The sequence below is a fragment of the Larus michahellis genome, chromosome 7, assembly GCF_964199755.1.
Source record: "Larus michahellis chromosome 7, bLarMic1.1, whole genome shotgun sequence".
NCBI classification, from domain to species: domain Eukaryota; kingdom Metazoa; phylum Chordata; class Aves; order Charadriiformes; family Laridae; genus Larus; species Larus michahellis.
The window spans coordinates 9,850,749-9,867,048 of record NC_133902.1 but is presented as its reverse complement, the minus strand read 5'-3'; the positions used below and the strand labels follow the sequence as shown (position 1 = coordinate 9,867,048).

General features: G+C 48.4%; 1 protein-coding gene across 3 annotated transcripts in view; it reads right to left on the bottom strand.

The window, feature by feature from the left end:
- The window catches only part of PITPNM3 (PITPNM family member 3), a 91,236-nt gene extending 87,726 nt beyond the window's left edge, over positions 1 to 3,510 (bottom strand). For 2 of the 3 annotated variants that reach the window (XM_074595223.1, XM_074595225.1), the window contains exon 1: positions 3,346 to 3,510. In XM_074595223.1, the coding sequence (XP_074451324.1) occupies positions 3,346 to 3,367 (22 nt within the window). In that variant the 5' untranslated portion in view covers positions 3,368 to 3,510. Of the gene's footprint in view, positions 1 to 1,496; positions 1,613 to 3,345 lie in introns of all 3 variants that reach the window. The other variant, XM_074595224.1, reaches the window with a different exon arrangement.
- Positions 3,511 to 16,300: the final 12,790 nt, after the last annotated feature.

The following is a 16,300-nucleotide window of genomic DNA, read 5'->3' as shown; positions in this document are numbered from 1 at the left end:
CAGCCTGTCAATCTCCAGCCTGTCAATCTCCAGCCTGTCATCTCTGGATGGCATCCCTTCCCTCCAGCGTGTCAGCCACCCCACACAGCTTGGTGTCATCGGCAAACTTGCTGAGGGTGCACTCAATGCCACTGTCCATGTCGCTGACGAAGACGTTAAACAAGACCGGTCCCAGTACTGATCCTTGAGGGACTCCACTTGTCACTGGCCTCCACTTGGACATGGACCCATTGACAGCCACTCTTTGGGTGCAGCCAAGCCATCAAGCCAGTTCTTTATCCACTGAATTGTCCATCCACCAAACCCATATTTTATCAGCTTGGAGACCAGGATGTCATGCGGGACGGTGTCAAAGGCTTTGCTCAGGTCCAGGTGAAATGATGTCAGTTGCTCTCCCCTTCTCATAGAAGGCCACCAGGTTTGTCAGGCACGATTTGCCCTTGGTGAAGCCATGTTGATTGTACCCAATCACCTCTTCGTTATTCTTCTGCCTCAGCAGTGCCTCCAGGAGGATCTGCTCCATAATCTTACCAGGCACGGAGGTGAGACTGACTGGCCTATAGTTCCCTGGTTCATCCTTCTTTCCCTTTTTGAAAATGGGGATTATGTTTCCCCTTTTCCAGTCAGTGGGGACTTCACCAGACTGACATGACTTTTGGAATATAATAGAAACCGGTTTAGCAACCTCATCCGCCAGTTCCTTCAGTACCCGTGGGTGTATCCCATCGGGTCCCATGGACTTGTACACTTTCAGGTTCATCAGATGGTCACGAACCTGATCTTCACTTACAATGGGCAGTTCTTTCCAACCCCTGCCATTACCTTCTGTGACTCTGGGAGTGTGGCTGGAGCCCTTGCCAGTGAAGACTGAGGAAAAGAGGTTGTTGAGAACCTCGGCCTTCTCCATATCACTTGTCACCAGTTCCCCCATTTCCTTTCTGAGGGGGCCCACACATTCCCTCGTCTTCTTCTTACCATTAATATACCTACAGAAATTTTTGCAGTTTCCCTTGATCTCCCTGGCTAGATTTAATTCTAACTGAGCTTTAGCTTTTCTAACCAGGTCTCTTGCTGCTCAGAGAGCTTCCTTAGTCCCTAGTTACCTACTCTGTACATCCTTAAACTGGCAGTTCTGCAGCAGATGGTAAGGACAGATATACATTTGCTTATTGAGTACAGGAAACAAATCAAGAAACTAAGTCATGCAGGCCTTTAAGCCCCTATTTTAAGGTACCAGTGACATTTCCAGTCTTGCACATTATGGGATTACTGGTGAGATAAAGGAAGAGAGAGAGGAGGTTTAACATGGCTGTTCAGGCTCCAAATCCTCGATCAAGCTTTCCTGTAAATGCGGTACATCTCTTAAAGCTGTTTCATGATGCTTCAGATGTCAACTTCCCCACAGCAGAAATTAACTTCACCCTCCCTCTCAGCAGTATCATCACCTCCTCCAAACTCACTCCCCAAAACCAGAGAAGATATGAATATTCTCTGACCTTTTCCTGCAATGACTGTAGGTGGACTGCCTGCATCACATCTGAAAGACTCTACTTTCACAGTGCAGAGATTTTGGCTTTCTGAGGAGGATCTGGCATTTTTGAGTCACTGCTGCCTGTTAAAAAATGAAGTAGGAGATGAAGAGCAGATACCACACACCCCCACAGGGATATGTCAGGTAGTGATGCGCAGTTGCCACTATGTGGTTTTGCGACCTACAATCCTGCAAATGTCCAAGCATTTCTGTGCAGCGACCACTCCAAGGGCTTAAGATCTGGAACCCACTAGGTAAGATCTGGCTACTCAAACAAGTCAAGTTGACTGTCTCTAAAAGCCCCTTATAAGCACATGTCAGACAGCAGATTTCATGGCTACTAGTATGATGGTCTGTCTTTGTGTTTGTGATAAGGTTACAGCACTGGTAGAGGATGGAAGGGAAGGTATATACAAGCAAAACAGCCACGACATTTCTATATTTGTGCACATTCCAGATCACTTTGATAAACTTGGTAGGCTCAATTAATAAAAGCAGCACATTTCCCCTGCTCCTAACACAAACGTGTTCTGCCAGAGAGCCTTTGTGAATGGTCAATTCTTGCTTTTCTTCACAGTAAGAAGTAGTGACAACACTGTAAAGCTGGCAGCAAAACTCACGTTTTGCCTACCAAAGTGAGTGGAATCACACCCAAGAGAAGTACCGTCTTCTAAAATTCCTGTGCAAAGTTGGGTTTGAACAAGCTGGCTATGGATGCAGGCTACATTGCTCAAGTACCACTGAAAGTGAAAACAACGCTCCCTTATTTTCCTATCAAAAGTTAAACAGACTGCAAACCGATGCCAAAGAAAAAATAACGAGACTTTTTCCCCATTTGATTATTTCTCCATCTTCCAAAGATGGAAAATAACCATTTACTTCAATACTGTATTTCCATCTTCTGAAATTATTGATGCTTTCGTGTTCCTGAGTGCTATGTCTCTGGGTGTATTTTGGGGGAATAATAAAAAAAGTAAACACCACCGGGCAAAAACTTTGGGTTTAGCCTTAACCATTACCATGGTGCTGTAAAGCTGTGCCAAGAACCAGCACCAAGCACCCGGCAAGTTTCACATACGGACCAGCAGCCCTTCGGTCACAGCAGGGTTAGGCCTCCCCCTTCGAAAGCAACGGGAAAACCCTTCTGCAGCAGCGAGAGGCGTCTGTTCTGCCGGCCGGCACCGGCCATTCCGGCACGCAGGGCATGTGCCACCCGGCGCGGCGCTGCCGCTGCCACCGGGCGTCGCCCGGCCCCGGGCCCGACTCCGCGCGGCTCCGGCGGGCGCAGGCGTTAGAACACGCGAACCGCACGGGAGACCGCACCGGCCTGTTCCCCCCAGCAGGTCCTGCCCCCCCATAGCGCGCCTTTGCCGTGTCCAGAGGAGCCCGCGGCCGCTGCGTCCCAGCCCATTTCTCCGAGCAGGCGGCAGCGAGCCCCGGCTCCACAGGGCGGCAGCCGCAGAGCTCCCCCGCGCTGCGGAGACCTTCCCGACCCCGCAGCGGGAGCGGAGCCCGGAGGCAGGCGGGCAGCGGCGACCGGGGCGGCCCCCACGACCCGCGAAGCCTGAGCGGACCCCGCCCGGACAAGAGAAGGCGAACGCACCCGCGACTCGTTCACGCAAGTTTGCGTTTACCGTTCCGGGGGGTCGGCAGACACGGAGCTGGGGCTGCCCGCCAGGCCGCCGGTGGGCGGGAGCGCGCCGCAGCCCCGCCGCCCGGTGCTCCCTCAGGGCGGCCCCCGCCCCGCGCTCCCCTCAGGGCGGCCCCGTCCCGTCCCGTCCCGTCCCGTCCCGCCGCGCGGGCTCCGCACTCACCTGGGCGCGGGGCTTTCGCCATGTCGGGGCTGCCGCTCGCAGCCGACCCGTCGCGGCCGCCTCAGGTGCTCGCCCGCGGGGCCGCCCCGGCGCGCCGGCACCCCGCGCTCCGCCGCCCCATCTGCTCCCGGCGGAGGCCCCGCGCCGCCCACTCGCCTGCGGCGCGGAGACGCGGCCGGGAGACGCCGCCGGGTGCCGCCGCGCCGCCCGCCCGCCGCGGCGCAGCCGCCGTCGTTAAAGGCGCAGAGAGCGGCTCCGCGCAGAGCGGGGGCCGGGCCGGGGCAGCGCGGGGATGGGGCTGCACATGCCGGCCCACGGGGCAGCGGCTGCGGGTCCCTACGACGCGACGCGGGGGGGCGGGTGTCCCCGATCCCGCCCGCAGCGTTCACCTCCCCACGCCCGGCCGCGCCGCTGCCGGCGGGGACCCGCGCCGGGGCGAGGCACCGGCCGAGGCCGCCCGTTGCTGCGGCGGCGGGGCTCGGGGCGGAGGCTCTCCGGGGCTGTGGCCTGCTCGCCCTGCCCGGTGGCCCCCCGGGAGCCGCGGGCGGGGGGCCGTTGGAGGGGGACGAGGGGTGGCGCTGCTGCCCGCGCGGGGCCCGGCTTCTGTCCCCGGGGGGCGAGTGCCGCCGGGCTCGGCCCTGCCCCGCAGCGCTGCTCGGGCGAGGGGCTGCGATGGGCTTTAGCAGCCAAACCCCTTTGGCCGTTGCCCAGGCCTGTGTCAATGCAGGGCTGAACGGCCTCAGCGGTAGGCGAGCAGCTTAGAGTCTGCCGAGAGTCCACAAGGGAAGTGTGAGGGCAAGAGGCTGTCTCCCTCCTCAAGAGCCTCACTAGTGGCGTTTCTATAACACCATCAAGGGAAAAAGTGGAGTAGGCAGCTTCTCCAGGTCTTTCAGGAATTGGGAGAAACTCACCTCAAGAAACATCTTAAATGGCTCATCTTGTGGGAACAACGGCAGGGGGCAAGCAGAGAGCCTATGAGGGCTTATATTTTATTTACAGCATGCCAGGACGCCACCAAATAAAGCACAGTAAACAAAAGTTTTGCCCAAGGAAGCATAAAATTGTTTTAGCAATAAGATTTCTGCATAATATTATATTCTGGGTAAATACAAATACTGAACTAAGTCCATTCAGTCTTTTCCTTAAGCAAAAAACACAAGGTGCAACAATTTAGGCATTAATATCTATATAAGATTCACGCTTTGCAAAGCGTTTTCAAAACCACCGTATTCTATGCTCTAAAAAGATTGTGTGCTCTAAATTAGAGCTCTACAGCTCTAATTTTGCTGGAAGAATAACTACTTCTGAAATGCCTTGAGGATATGAACTGTATAAAGAACACGAACAATACTGTACTCAGATCTGATAAAGGTTAAGTTCCTCTCTCCTCTTTTGTCCTCTACCCCCTTTTGCTGACAGGGAAAGCGAAGTACAAAGAACAGAGGCAGAAGCGGAACTCAGGTGTACAATTCCAGAGCTCTGCCCTGCATGCTCGGAGGTTCTTCATTAAACAGATCCTTTCAATTTACATCACAAAGAGCAAATTTACACCTCGCAGTGACAGCACGCTACAAGATACATCCCAAGCCACTATATTTAGATAATATGGTAGTAGGCAAAGGGTGGAACTTGGGTCAGGAGACACTGCTCCCACATCGGTTTGACAGACACCGCTTTTTCCTGCCAGACCAGCCACCTCTTCCCTGCGCTTCTTTGCTCAGAGAAAGTAGACCCTGAATAACATGTAAGAGCAATCTTTGCCTTTAATCGAAGTTATATTAGTGCCTCTTTGAAAACACACTTCAAAATCAGTCTCTGACCCAGCCACTGAAAGAAGAATGGATTAGCATTTGATACCAGTTTAATAGGATTGGTTTGTAATTTGAACATAAACTAGCACGCCCATCAATAGGTGCCCCATCCATTGTTCAACAATTTTTAATGGAAGTCATACCAGCAAACTGTTCTGGAAGAATACGCTTTACAAAGCAGCTTTATCATTTTCCCTGCCCCTGATTCTATCATCTAGGAGTCATTGCAGATGTGCTGCCTCACCACCCACCATCCTCCCCCAAGAAAACAGACCTTTGCACAACAGCTCTGGATGTAAGAAAGCATAGACTTTGTTGTTTCTCACGCACCACCACAATTATTCCAACACATATTCTTCCTTTACGGCTCTTTTGCACTGGGCTGGATGCAGTGACTGAAAAAACCCCAGGCTTTCCATGGGCACGGCTGCCCGAGCAGCCTTTGAAGGCAGTAAGAACCACAATGCCTCCCTTGAGGGGAAAAGATTTATTTACATTGTCCTGAGCACTGAAAGCAGACAACTGCCAGCCCTTGACAACATAAACCTTCAGAATTTTTTTCTTTCTCCTGAAGACTTGCAAAAGCTTCAGAAATTGCAACTAAATATTTTTGATACATAAAGGCACACAATTTTTTTCATGCATTACAGTGGACATGTAGAGCCTCTACAAGAGTCATAGCCAAATAATAATGTAAGAAAAATATACTAAGCCAGGCAATGGCCTGAGCTGGAATGCCTTTAAAGATATTTATACATCTAAGTACCTGTTGAGAAAAGTATGTAATTCCAAATACGTTTACTCTTAATTCTGAACATATTTTGTTCTACTGGTGACCCATGTTCTTTTCCTTACAACAGGGCAGAGAAATTCCTCTCAAGGCAAAGCCTCTGTCAAAGGATGTGCCCCATCATTACTAGGTTTTCTGGTGATGCAAGATATCTAATTACAGAAATCAAACCTTGAACAAAATGTGGTTTGCGTGCTAATTCATGCAGAAAAATATCAACACAGTAGGCAGTGCCATGTGTTAGAGGCAATACAGAGCCACCTGAGGATGGGAGCGCAGAGAAGAATGCTATCAACTGACACTGTTGCCCCCCTGAAAACATCTGCCCACCTAATGATCCAAAGCTGGATCAAACTGGGCAGGGGGAGTTGCTGTAGCTGTACACCAGGGCCTAGGCAGCAAAGGTTGGTAGGTTGGTTAATGTATCCAGGACTGGATTCAAGCCTGGCTGTGCTGGCTGGCACTGGGTTCAGTCTGGTTTAAGCAGCCTTTGGAGCCAAACCAGGAGACTGCTCAGGAAGTAAGGAAAATGAGAGATCTGTCCTCTAGAGCCAGCATTGTTTGTCCAAATTCAGAAGATAATTGCTTATTTCAAGAAGGGGTGACGCTGAGTGCAGTTCCATCAGGATTTGTGGGATGTCAGTGATACAGCAGTGCGGACTCAAGGAAAGCAGCTGATGAGGAAGGTGCAGTGAAGGTCAGGAGAACCCTTTAAGCTCAGTTCCTATATCCTTCTTGGAGTCACCATCGAATTGGAGAGGCAGCCCTAAGCAGCAGACAACATATTGTGTCAGAGAAAACAGCAGGCAGTAGAGCAGCTCACAGCCAAGTGCTGCACGTCAGCCACCCACTAGAAGAGGGTTGCACTGTGCTGTTTTACTTGGAAGGACTAAGAAATTCTCTGGCAGCAGATACACCTGCTTTGTGGCTGCTCTTGCCAGGGAAACAGCCAAAGAAGCTGTCCAGGATCCAAGAACAAGCCTTGAGATGGCAACTCTTGGCAACATAACTTCAAATAGTTTGAGAGGCCTCTCCGCACTGTTTATGTGTCACCCATAGCCAAAATAAAAAAGAGGCGGGATATGTCAGAGCCCAGCACTTCAGAGGAGAGCAGCATTCTGCCAAAAAACAAAGGGAACAAAATCGTAATCTGCAGAGGCATAACAGAAGACAGCAATAGATGGGCAACTGGTCTCAACAAAGACTTTATGGTACTTCCAGGTACAGGGAATTGTCTAGCAGGAAGGTACGTGGCTGGGTGAGGAGGCTTGATGTCGCCAGGTTGCTGCCAGCTCTAGTTAATCCCAGGCACCAGAAAGCCTCATACAGCCCTTATTACTAAGGTTGCACTGACGGACACCAGGATTACTCTGCTTTGCAGCTGGAGCTGGATGCGTGGCTGTAAAAAGTCCACAACGGGCACAGGGCACCCAGACAAATGCCTGGCAATGAAAATTTTCCTACCAGTATCACAGGTGTTGCTCTGCAGAGAAGCAGGGTCTAACTAATGGCCAAGACCACTGTCAGCAGGTGCAGAAGCAAGAGCTGAGGGATGCTCAGTCCTGAAGCAGCCAGCCCCCTCATCTCTCACTTCTTCACTGGCCCTGGACGGGAAGATGCACTTTCCTCCCGCCTCAAGTCTTCTCAATAGCCAGAGCCTGTCCAATTAAAGGTCTGTCAGAGCAGGAGCAGACTGGTTCCGATCAATGATGTCAGGGCTGAGGCCTTCTTAAATGCAGGCAAGGAAAACTGGTACTTGCTGGTTTAACTCCAGTGCTCTCCAGTATTGATAGCTACACGAGGAGGAAGGCACAAGGTATGAAAACAGATGGAAAGAAAGTTGTTAAGAATTAAAATCGCAGCAGCGAAGCAGGATTTCATAAGTAATTAATTTATATCTAGTATTTGTTACCACACTGCAGAATCACTACTTTAATCAAGATTGTCTGTTTTCCCTGCACTGTTTACAATTGTTTAATAAAAGGGAGAGATTTGCTGAGCACAAGGCAAACAGCTTCCAGTTCCAGATGGGAGACAGAAATACAGCTCACAAAAACTCTTTGGGTACAAATGAGAGCACATGGAAGATGTGCTCCAGACCCTACAGGAAAGCTCCCACATTCAAATATGCCCATATAGTCATGATTTTTTATACTTGGCGGTGCTGCAGAAAGAGTTACTTTGAAGAAGCAGTCCTCCCTGTCCACTCTAAATAGCACACCAAGGACATTGATCTTAGCAATTTTCAGAAGAACAGTTCCACAGATTAAAAAAACCAAGTGCTCAGAAATTCATGAATCAAAACTTAAAGGAATAGTATGAAATTGTAGCAGCTGTAGATTTTTATGCTTTTGTGGGCTTTTTTTGTCAAGTTTTGACATGGGGAGGGGAGGAAGCTGGAAAAGGAAGACAATGTCTTAATTTTCAAAATGTTAGAATACAGGTCGCGTTTGTCAAGCTTTCCACTCTCAAAAATCAGGACAGGACTGTGACAAAACTGTCCTGTTGAGAGGGAAAGGAGGAAGAAGCAAGCAAATCCACACGTACAATTTTTATCTAGATTACTTCAAACACGCAGAAAAAACCTCAGTTAATCAGCATCTACCGATTAAAAACAAAAGCTAAAACTTGCCATGGCTACATACTGACTGGTTTGCTCATACTATACTCTTTCTGATTAGATATCTCATTCTTTCAATATGGAATAGCTCAGATTTTGTCCTCTCTTGCCTCCCTGTTCTAACCCACTGTTAAAGAATAACCCGGACTCTCCAATCTCCAATATTACTGATACTCGCTCTGCTTTATTGAGCCCTTTCTGATTTTTTCATTGAAAAAAAGAGGAAGACGGTGATAAAATTGCAGGGTCTCTCCATTTCAGTGGTTAAGCGGTTAAGCACAGGGCATCTATTCTTTCCATGTGGAAAAGTCTATCAGTTTCCCAATGTTATTTTCCATAAAGGCAGCCTGTTTTTTTCTAAAACATTGTTATAGCGGCTTAAGGCGTTGCTAGGAAGCCTTCTTCCCAGAGCCTGATTGCTGGTCCATAGCAGAGCAGAATGTTAGGAAAGATCAGCAGGAGGATGGCCTATGATAAATGCAAGAAGATTTGTTGATGAATATCAGCTTGATCCTAAATCCATCTTTTTATCCTAAATGAGGGACTGGGTATTTGAAAAAAAAAAAACAAAAAAACAACAACACCTGGATACATTCAGGAGAACAAAAATTAAATGCTGAAGGAGTAATCAGACAGCACAGCTCTCTGGGTGCTTAGACAGCAGGCTATTTTTAGTCATCTGTTTCCTAACTGAAACGCTGAGGGGAGAGGGAGAGACCGTGATACAGGATTTTTCGAAGCATCCCCGTTCTGCAGTGCAGCAGCAGCTGTTTGCACAGACAGACACAGCCTCCATTTCCACACCTCTCTCAGGCACAGACCCGTCCCAGCAGCGCGACGGCCCGTCCTGCTGCTGCGAGCGATGCTGCGAAGGGCCCGAGCTCTGCCGCGGCTCGTCACACCCCGCCAGGCTGGGTGCAGGATGGCAGCTGTGTGACGGGGGCACCTGTGCAAACCACGCTCACGCTCCAGTCCTACTTGGAGCAAGGTAAAGCAGAGGAGCCCAAGAAATCGGGCAAAGAAGGATTCAGCAGGATGGAGGCTTTCACACCATGCTGCCATGCCACCCATATCAATTTGACTGAAGTTAGACCTATCCTTGATAATTATGAGACTGTCACAGCTGAGAAACTCAGAGCGGCGCAGCTAGGCTGGCATTAAATTGTCACTGTCGGGTACCAGTAGCCGTACAGCTGTGACATCAAACGGTTTCTCTGAAGCTGCAAAGCATCTGCAGGAAGGAAGGGAGTTACTTGTGTAGTTAGCCCCTCTGAGTTCTCCACCACCAAAGGTATATTGCAATCAATTACCAAGTCAGACTGTCGGCTATAAACAGCCATTATACTTTGACAATAGCATACACATTTCTTTACACCATGTTTAGAGAGGTAACAGTTTGGAAAGTCCTATCATAGATGAACTGGAAATGCACAGTGCTCCTAAAAAAAGCATTTTTTCCCCCAGGACTTGCACCTTGTTTTCTGCTGGTACACAAGTTATTCAGAACCAGCTCACAAAAAGATATAGGGTGGGTGGGGTGAAAGCCCCCCAACTCATATTTTTCTACCCATCAACCCACAAAGGCCCAGACTGAGACAAGAGACTGACTCCGCAGCTGCTGTGCATACTCTGGGTGACTCCGTGCACATCCCTTTCCTCACCTGTAATACAATTCTAGATCTACTAATATTTCCAGCAGTGGTTTCTCTTGAAGTAAGCAAGACTCACCTACTATAACCCCCAAACCGCTGGCTTCTTCCCTCTTTAGCAGGTATCTGATCTTCACTTTACATGTTGAGGAAACGGGCTCCTCAGGCATTCACAGCTTCTGGCCAACAGACAATTATCGTTGTCCTGCTGTGCAGACAGAGTAAGACCGCATACTAGGCACTGGCTATTTCAATACCCACTTTGTCTCTAGTAAGAGGAGTAAAAAACCAAAAGTCTCTACCTGCAGGCAAAGTCACACAATGCTGTGCAAAGGAAAGGGAAAAATCTCAACATTAATTAGAAACTTGCCTAGAAGTCACAGACTGGAGAGGATTGGACAAAGCTGACACCGGAGTGGCAGAACTCTGGCTAAAGATGCTCTAATTTGTAAAGCAGATCGTCTCAAGGGTCTATTTAAACAGATTAATGCAATAATCTGCCTGAGTCATTGTGCTATCACTGCATCTCAGCTTCCTCTGGAGATGCTACTAGCAAGAGCTCTGCGAGGTGCCAGCAGTGGTGTGATTTACCTTCTTCAATGTGGGAAGAAGGTGTGCATTTGAAGAAGTGACATGCGCCCTTCAATCCTGCTAAGATGGGTCAGATCCACTTAGGTTACTGTCTCGGCAAAAGCCACCACAGTGCTATTAAGCAGATTAAAAATAAATAAATAAAATTCCATTGTTACAGTGTTTCTAAATAAAGCAAAAAGATACCGACCTTGGCCATATGAACCTATCCACTTTCCATCTGTCAAAATGGAAAATTAAAAACATTTATTATCCAAATCAAAAACCACTGACACAGTGCGTTGGAAAGACAATGCTGCTTGGTGCTCTGGAGAGCTGAAACTGCTCTGTGGGCATCTGGCAGACTTCAGCAAGCTTTCCTCCCATGCATGTATGTGCAGCTTTGTTCAGCTCACACAGTTTTGGTTCAAGAGACGGATCTTCCCGGGCTCAGCTTTGCTAAGACACACCGCCTAGATCCACAGCTGGAGCTGATACAGCTGGATTGCTCAGTTCCAGAATCAGGCCTCCATATAAACCAGGGTGATGCCGTCAGCATAGTGCAGAAGAGCAGGTCAGTAATGGTGAGCAGAGACACCCTGATGAGGCTGGTGCGTTCCAGAGGGTGAAACGCCACCTCCCGTCTTCCCACTGCTATTAATAACCTCTTGTTAGAGAAGTCTTCATGTTGATGTTAAATGTCACCCTACACCCCCTGCCTCAGATTAATAACTTACTTAGAGAGTGTTTTCTGTTGGTGGCACACATGGCCCTCATTTATCAGTACCACGTTAAGAGGCAGCTATGGAACCATCTGTGTGGTGCATAGGGAGGAATAATACCAAGCATGCAGAAACTATGCTTGCAAGGCTGCCATTTTCAAACTCCTTTATGACCCTTCAAGCTCAGCTACTCTAGGTTACTGCCAGCCTTTCCCTTACTCTGACAAAGAAGATTTTGCTAAATTTTTGGCACTGAGTCCTCATCCTGGAGCCACAGGACCTGGTTAGCTTTCAAAGAACATTACTGGACTGCAAATATTTTTCCCCCGCTTCCTTGCCACAACGCAATTCGTCCTATCTTTTGGCACAAGCCAGGTAGATTAAGCAGACATTGGTGGTTTTCAGATGTTTTGGGGAAGATTCAACCTGGCAGCAGGGTTATAGTGGAGAGAGATTTGCCTCTTCCACTCGTTCTGCTTCCGCATAACTCGCTGCCTAAAGGGTCGGTGTCCCATCGCCCACGGGACTAAACATACACAAGGCAAAATAAAACCTCTGCATCTTTCCCACAGCATCGGCACTTACTGACCCAGAGCTCTGCCCTGTCTGGGATGGGGGTCAGGCCGGCCTTTGACCAGTGGCAATGATGGACCCTTCTGAGAACAGCCTGGGATGCACAATGTGTCACTAACTCCCACCCCGGCCCCAGGGGTTCTGGCTGTGCCTGCAGGGAAAGTCCAAGCCTTTCAGAAAGGGAACAAATGTCCTGGTTACCGAAGTTTCTTTGATTATATTATTTCTTATATTATTCTCTGGGCAGCCTTCTACAGTTGGTTCTATTTTGTACAGATTTCAGGACGCCGGAAGGGCCCGCTTGAGGAGCTCTCTATATGGAATGGCCCAGCTTGATCTCCCTTGGGCATCTCAGTTTGGGTCCATTTGAACAATGCTATTTATGTTTCAGTAATACTGGGGACTTTTTGTTCCATGCCAGCTCAAAAAGGGACAGAAACTGCTACAGTGAGTTAAAAAAGAAGAGGAAGAAGAAAGAAAAAGAGGCGCCATGCACATTTTAAGAGGTTTATTAATAAATGACACCGATGGTGCCCCCTTCTGCTGATATAATCATTGTTAAGCATGTGTTCCTGAGGTGGTTAGAAATCCACGCTGGAAGTCTTGACAACAGAAGCAACCACTCTTTTCTTTCTTCCCCTTTTAAAGAAGTTTACTTGTTCTCTATCTCCGTCCTGCACACCCAGTTCTGTTTGGCTGTTTTGAGCTCAGCCCAAATACTCAGAAGCAGGAGAGGGAAGTCAGGGGATGGGTATTGGGGTGGGGGGAAGGCAGCAGCAGCCTTACCTTTAGTTTAATTGGTGCTACTTGGTTTCATATTCAGAATGAACTTCTTTTTGCAAGCATTCACAGACAATTACAGAGAGCGTAATCTTTCATTTGAATTTCAGCCACATTTACAAACCTCAGAGATGCATGAGAGTTCCAGTGAAAACTCCTGGACAGCAAACTGCCTTTCACTCAGCTGCCCGCGCTGGTGTGGCCCACAGAACTGACACTATGAAGACCAGGTTCTTGGCAGATTGCCCCAAACTGAAGACCAAATCCTGACAATTGCTGAGCACTAAACTCCAACTGAAACTGCAGGAGCTTGTCCCCACCAAGACTTCCCTGGGACAACTAAAGATCAACCCCCCAGACACAACCCTTCCTCACATTGCTATTGTCATGTTTGACTCACAGAAGGAAAGGAATAGCCGAGGATTAAAAAAAAAAAAAAAATATCAGTGCAATAAATAAATGAGACTCAGATTCCCAAGAGAGGTTAAAGCCTGCAGAAATTCGGGATTGCTTAATTTCTATCAGGCAGATGCAAGTAAGATGTCTCAAGCTTTTGTTCTGCTCATGAGAAGGCTGAGCAAAACTTCCCTGAACACAAAGGGGGTGGTAGCAGAAAAAGTATTGCAATTTAATTTCAAAAAAATCAGCATTTTCTGACCCTGACTTCATCAACACTGATTGTTCTCTTGCTCTGCATTTGGTTTGATCAAGATAACTCCACTGACTACCCCTTGCTCAGAGACAAGTGCATTACCGAGTAAGAATTTAGACTGCTGTAACTAAGTGATAACTGATTAGCACTGCTTTCCTTCCAATGAGGAAGTAAACTTCAAAGGCATCTTGAATAGCTTGAGGTACATCTTTTCTATCAATATAAATCAAGATCTAATGAACAACAATATGGAAAAGAAATCAGCCCAAGAGTTTTGCACATGTTAGCAGAAACATCCAGTTTTCCTTTCAGCTGTCAGCAGGCGGGACAGACTAATGAGACGTTGGTTTTCCTTGTCAAGCTCACTACAATTTCCAACCCCCTTCCTTTTTCATTGCACTTCGTCTATTTTAAAATAATCTGCCCACACAGAGAAACACTCCGTGACACGTAAGGTATAAACAGCCGAGACAATGTGTGCCCTGAGAGCAAAGGGAGCGGAGCACCAGGCTCAGGAGAACACAGGCCTGTTCCAGGTACCCTCTGGGGTTTGCCGCGCAGGGTGGCCAGTGCCCGGTGGCAGCCACAAGCTGTTTGTGGCTCGCAGCAGCCTTCAGGGGCCAGACCAGCCTTTTGCTGCATTACCCCACGGACCTGCTCAGCCAAAGCTGCCACCACGACGGCACAGGGGACAGGGCAGAGGTCCTTCCTCCCCATCACGGCACCTGAAAACACCAGCCACAAAATAGCAGTGCTCTGCTGCTGTCGCTTGATCTCCAGTTCAAACACAGCCTGTAGAGAGACTCCATACGGTTACTAATCCCACACAGGCCTCTGCCAAAGGACTTTTGCAACTACAGAGATAATGAAGGGCTGTTGACCAGGAGAACGGGGAATCTATTGACAGCCCTTTCACTCATAAAATGACCTAAGTTATAGCCTTTCCTTGCCTCCAAGCCTATTAAATCTTGTTTCCTAACCTCTGACACAGCCACAAACAGGAAGCTAAAACCTGTCTAAAAAGAAGCAAAAATAACGGAATTCTAATCAGTTAACATGGACCAGAGTAAGTCTTTCTGCAGAAAATCTTCTTTCTGGGACACCCTCCCTCCCTTCCTCCCTCCCTCTCCCAGCTCCTGTCTAAATCTTTTACAAGTAATAAAGCCCAGCTTACCATCACACAGTGGCCAGGCTGAGATAAGCCAAAGGGCTTGGCAGGCTGGAGCATCCCTCAGCTTTCAGTCCCGCAGGTTTATTCCTCCACAGCAAGAGTGCCGCTCTGCACGGAGCCAGCCCCTTCGCATCAGGGCTGCATCCGCACCCAGCCCTGCGAGCTGGCCACGGTCAGGTTGATGTAAGTCAGGTTGATGTAGGGGTTATAAGAAACAACACTGAAACAGATCCTTAGGGGAACTAGACCAAGACACCAGTGACATTCAGTCCCTACTGGTTTTAGTGGAAGCCCAAAAGACTAGCAAGCAGCTTCAAAAATCACCACAGTCAGCCAGGTTCTGGCTCCACAGAGCTTTCAGGTACCAAACAGAGGGCGGAGGACAAGTGCTTAATGCAAAAGAAAAGGTTACAATTCTCAGTATATACAACATACCATTAAGAAAACCCACCTGTATTATCTAAGTCCTGAGAAAACATTCCTCCCTATATTAAACAGCTAAGCGATCACGACTGAGAGCTACCGAGACGTGCCTTGTTCTCTCTCTGCATTCCCATCCCTTCCTCCTCCAGTTCTCACACCAATCGGAGGGTCTGGTGCCCACGTGTTCTCCAGGGCAGTGTTCCTGCGCTCACATCCAGAGAGCGGCTCCAGACACTGGTAAAGAAAGATGTTGCCTCCACAAAATAAGTGGAAGTAAGGACTGACCTTTGAACACTGGGTTACATTTCCTTCTGTGCAGGTTAATACCTGCAATTTAAAATGAAATCCTGTTTTGCATTTATTTCAGCTGTTCTCAGTGAGGTCCTTCAGAAGGCAGGCTCTGCCAGCCAGGTCTGTGCTCCACATTGATGCGGTGGTAGTGGTTAGGAGCTCCCTGGGTGTGCCAGGAGCTGGGAGAACCCAGGCAGCCCTTTGACCAACACATCGCAGCCTCTGGAATGCATGAGACAACAGGCACAACGCATCGGGGAAGCACAAGGAAACAGGTGATAAATGACCAGCTGGGACCGCTGTCCTTCAGCCTGCTGCTTTTCTCTCAGACCAGACTCTTAGGACCATCCTAAGTGCAATCTAGTGCTTCAAGCATGCTGCAAGCGAATGTGGGGTCTTCTGAGGAAAAATGTGCTTGAAAACTATTATGTTCTTCCAGGACATACCTTGAGCAGATACACTGAAGCAGATCTTCTATTTGGCTGATAACTGACTGATATATACATCAGGAACAGAACCCCCTGTCCTATTGGTGGTGGATCAGTTCTCAAAAAAAACCCAAACAAACAAACAAAACTCCACCTCTTTTTCCTAGTGGAAGGAAAGTAGTCCATAGAGAAGCAGGATGTGCAGAAAGTTAGCCTCCATGAGTGACGCAGAGACAAAGCAGCCAACGAGAAGAAAGGAGTTCAATTATGCTCTTACATTGACATTAATGGAAGCTGATTTAGGTCCAGCATTAGTAGAAAAAAAGTAGCTCTCCAAAGCAGTGGTAGAGCAAACACTGTTGCCATAACTACCTCACTCCCAGAAGCACGCCGATTTAATTTCTACAGTTAAATATTTACAGAGTAGATTGCATGTTTTCAGGAGGTGCAGGAGCTGCTCGTAGAATGCAAATGC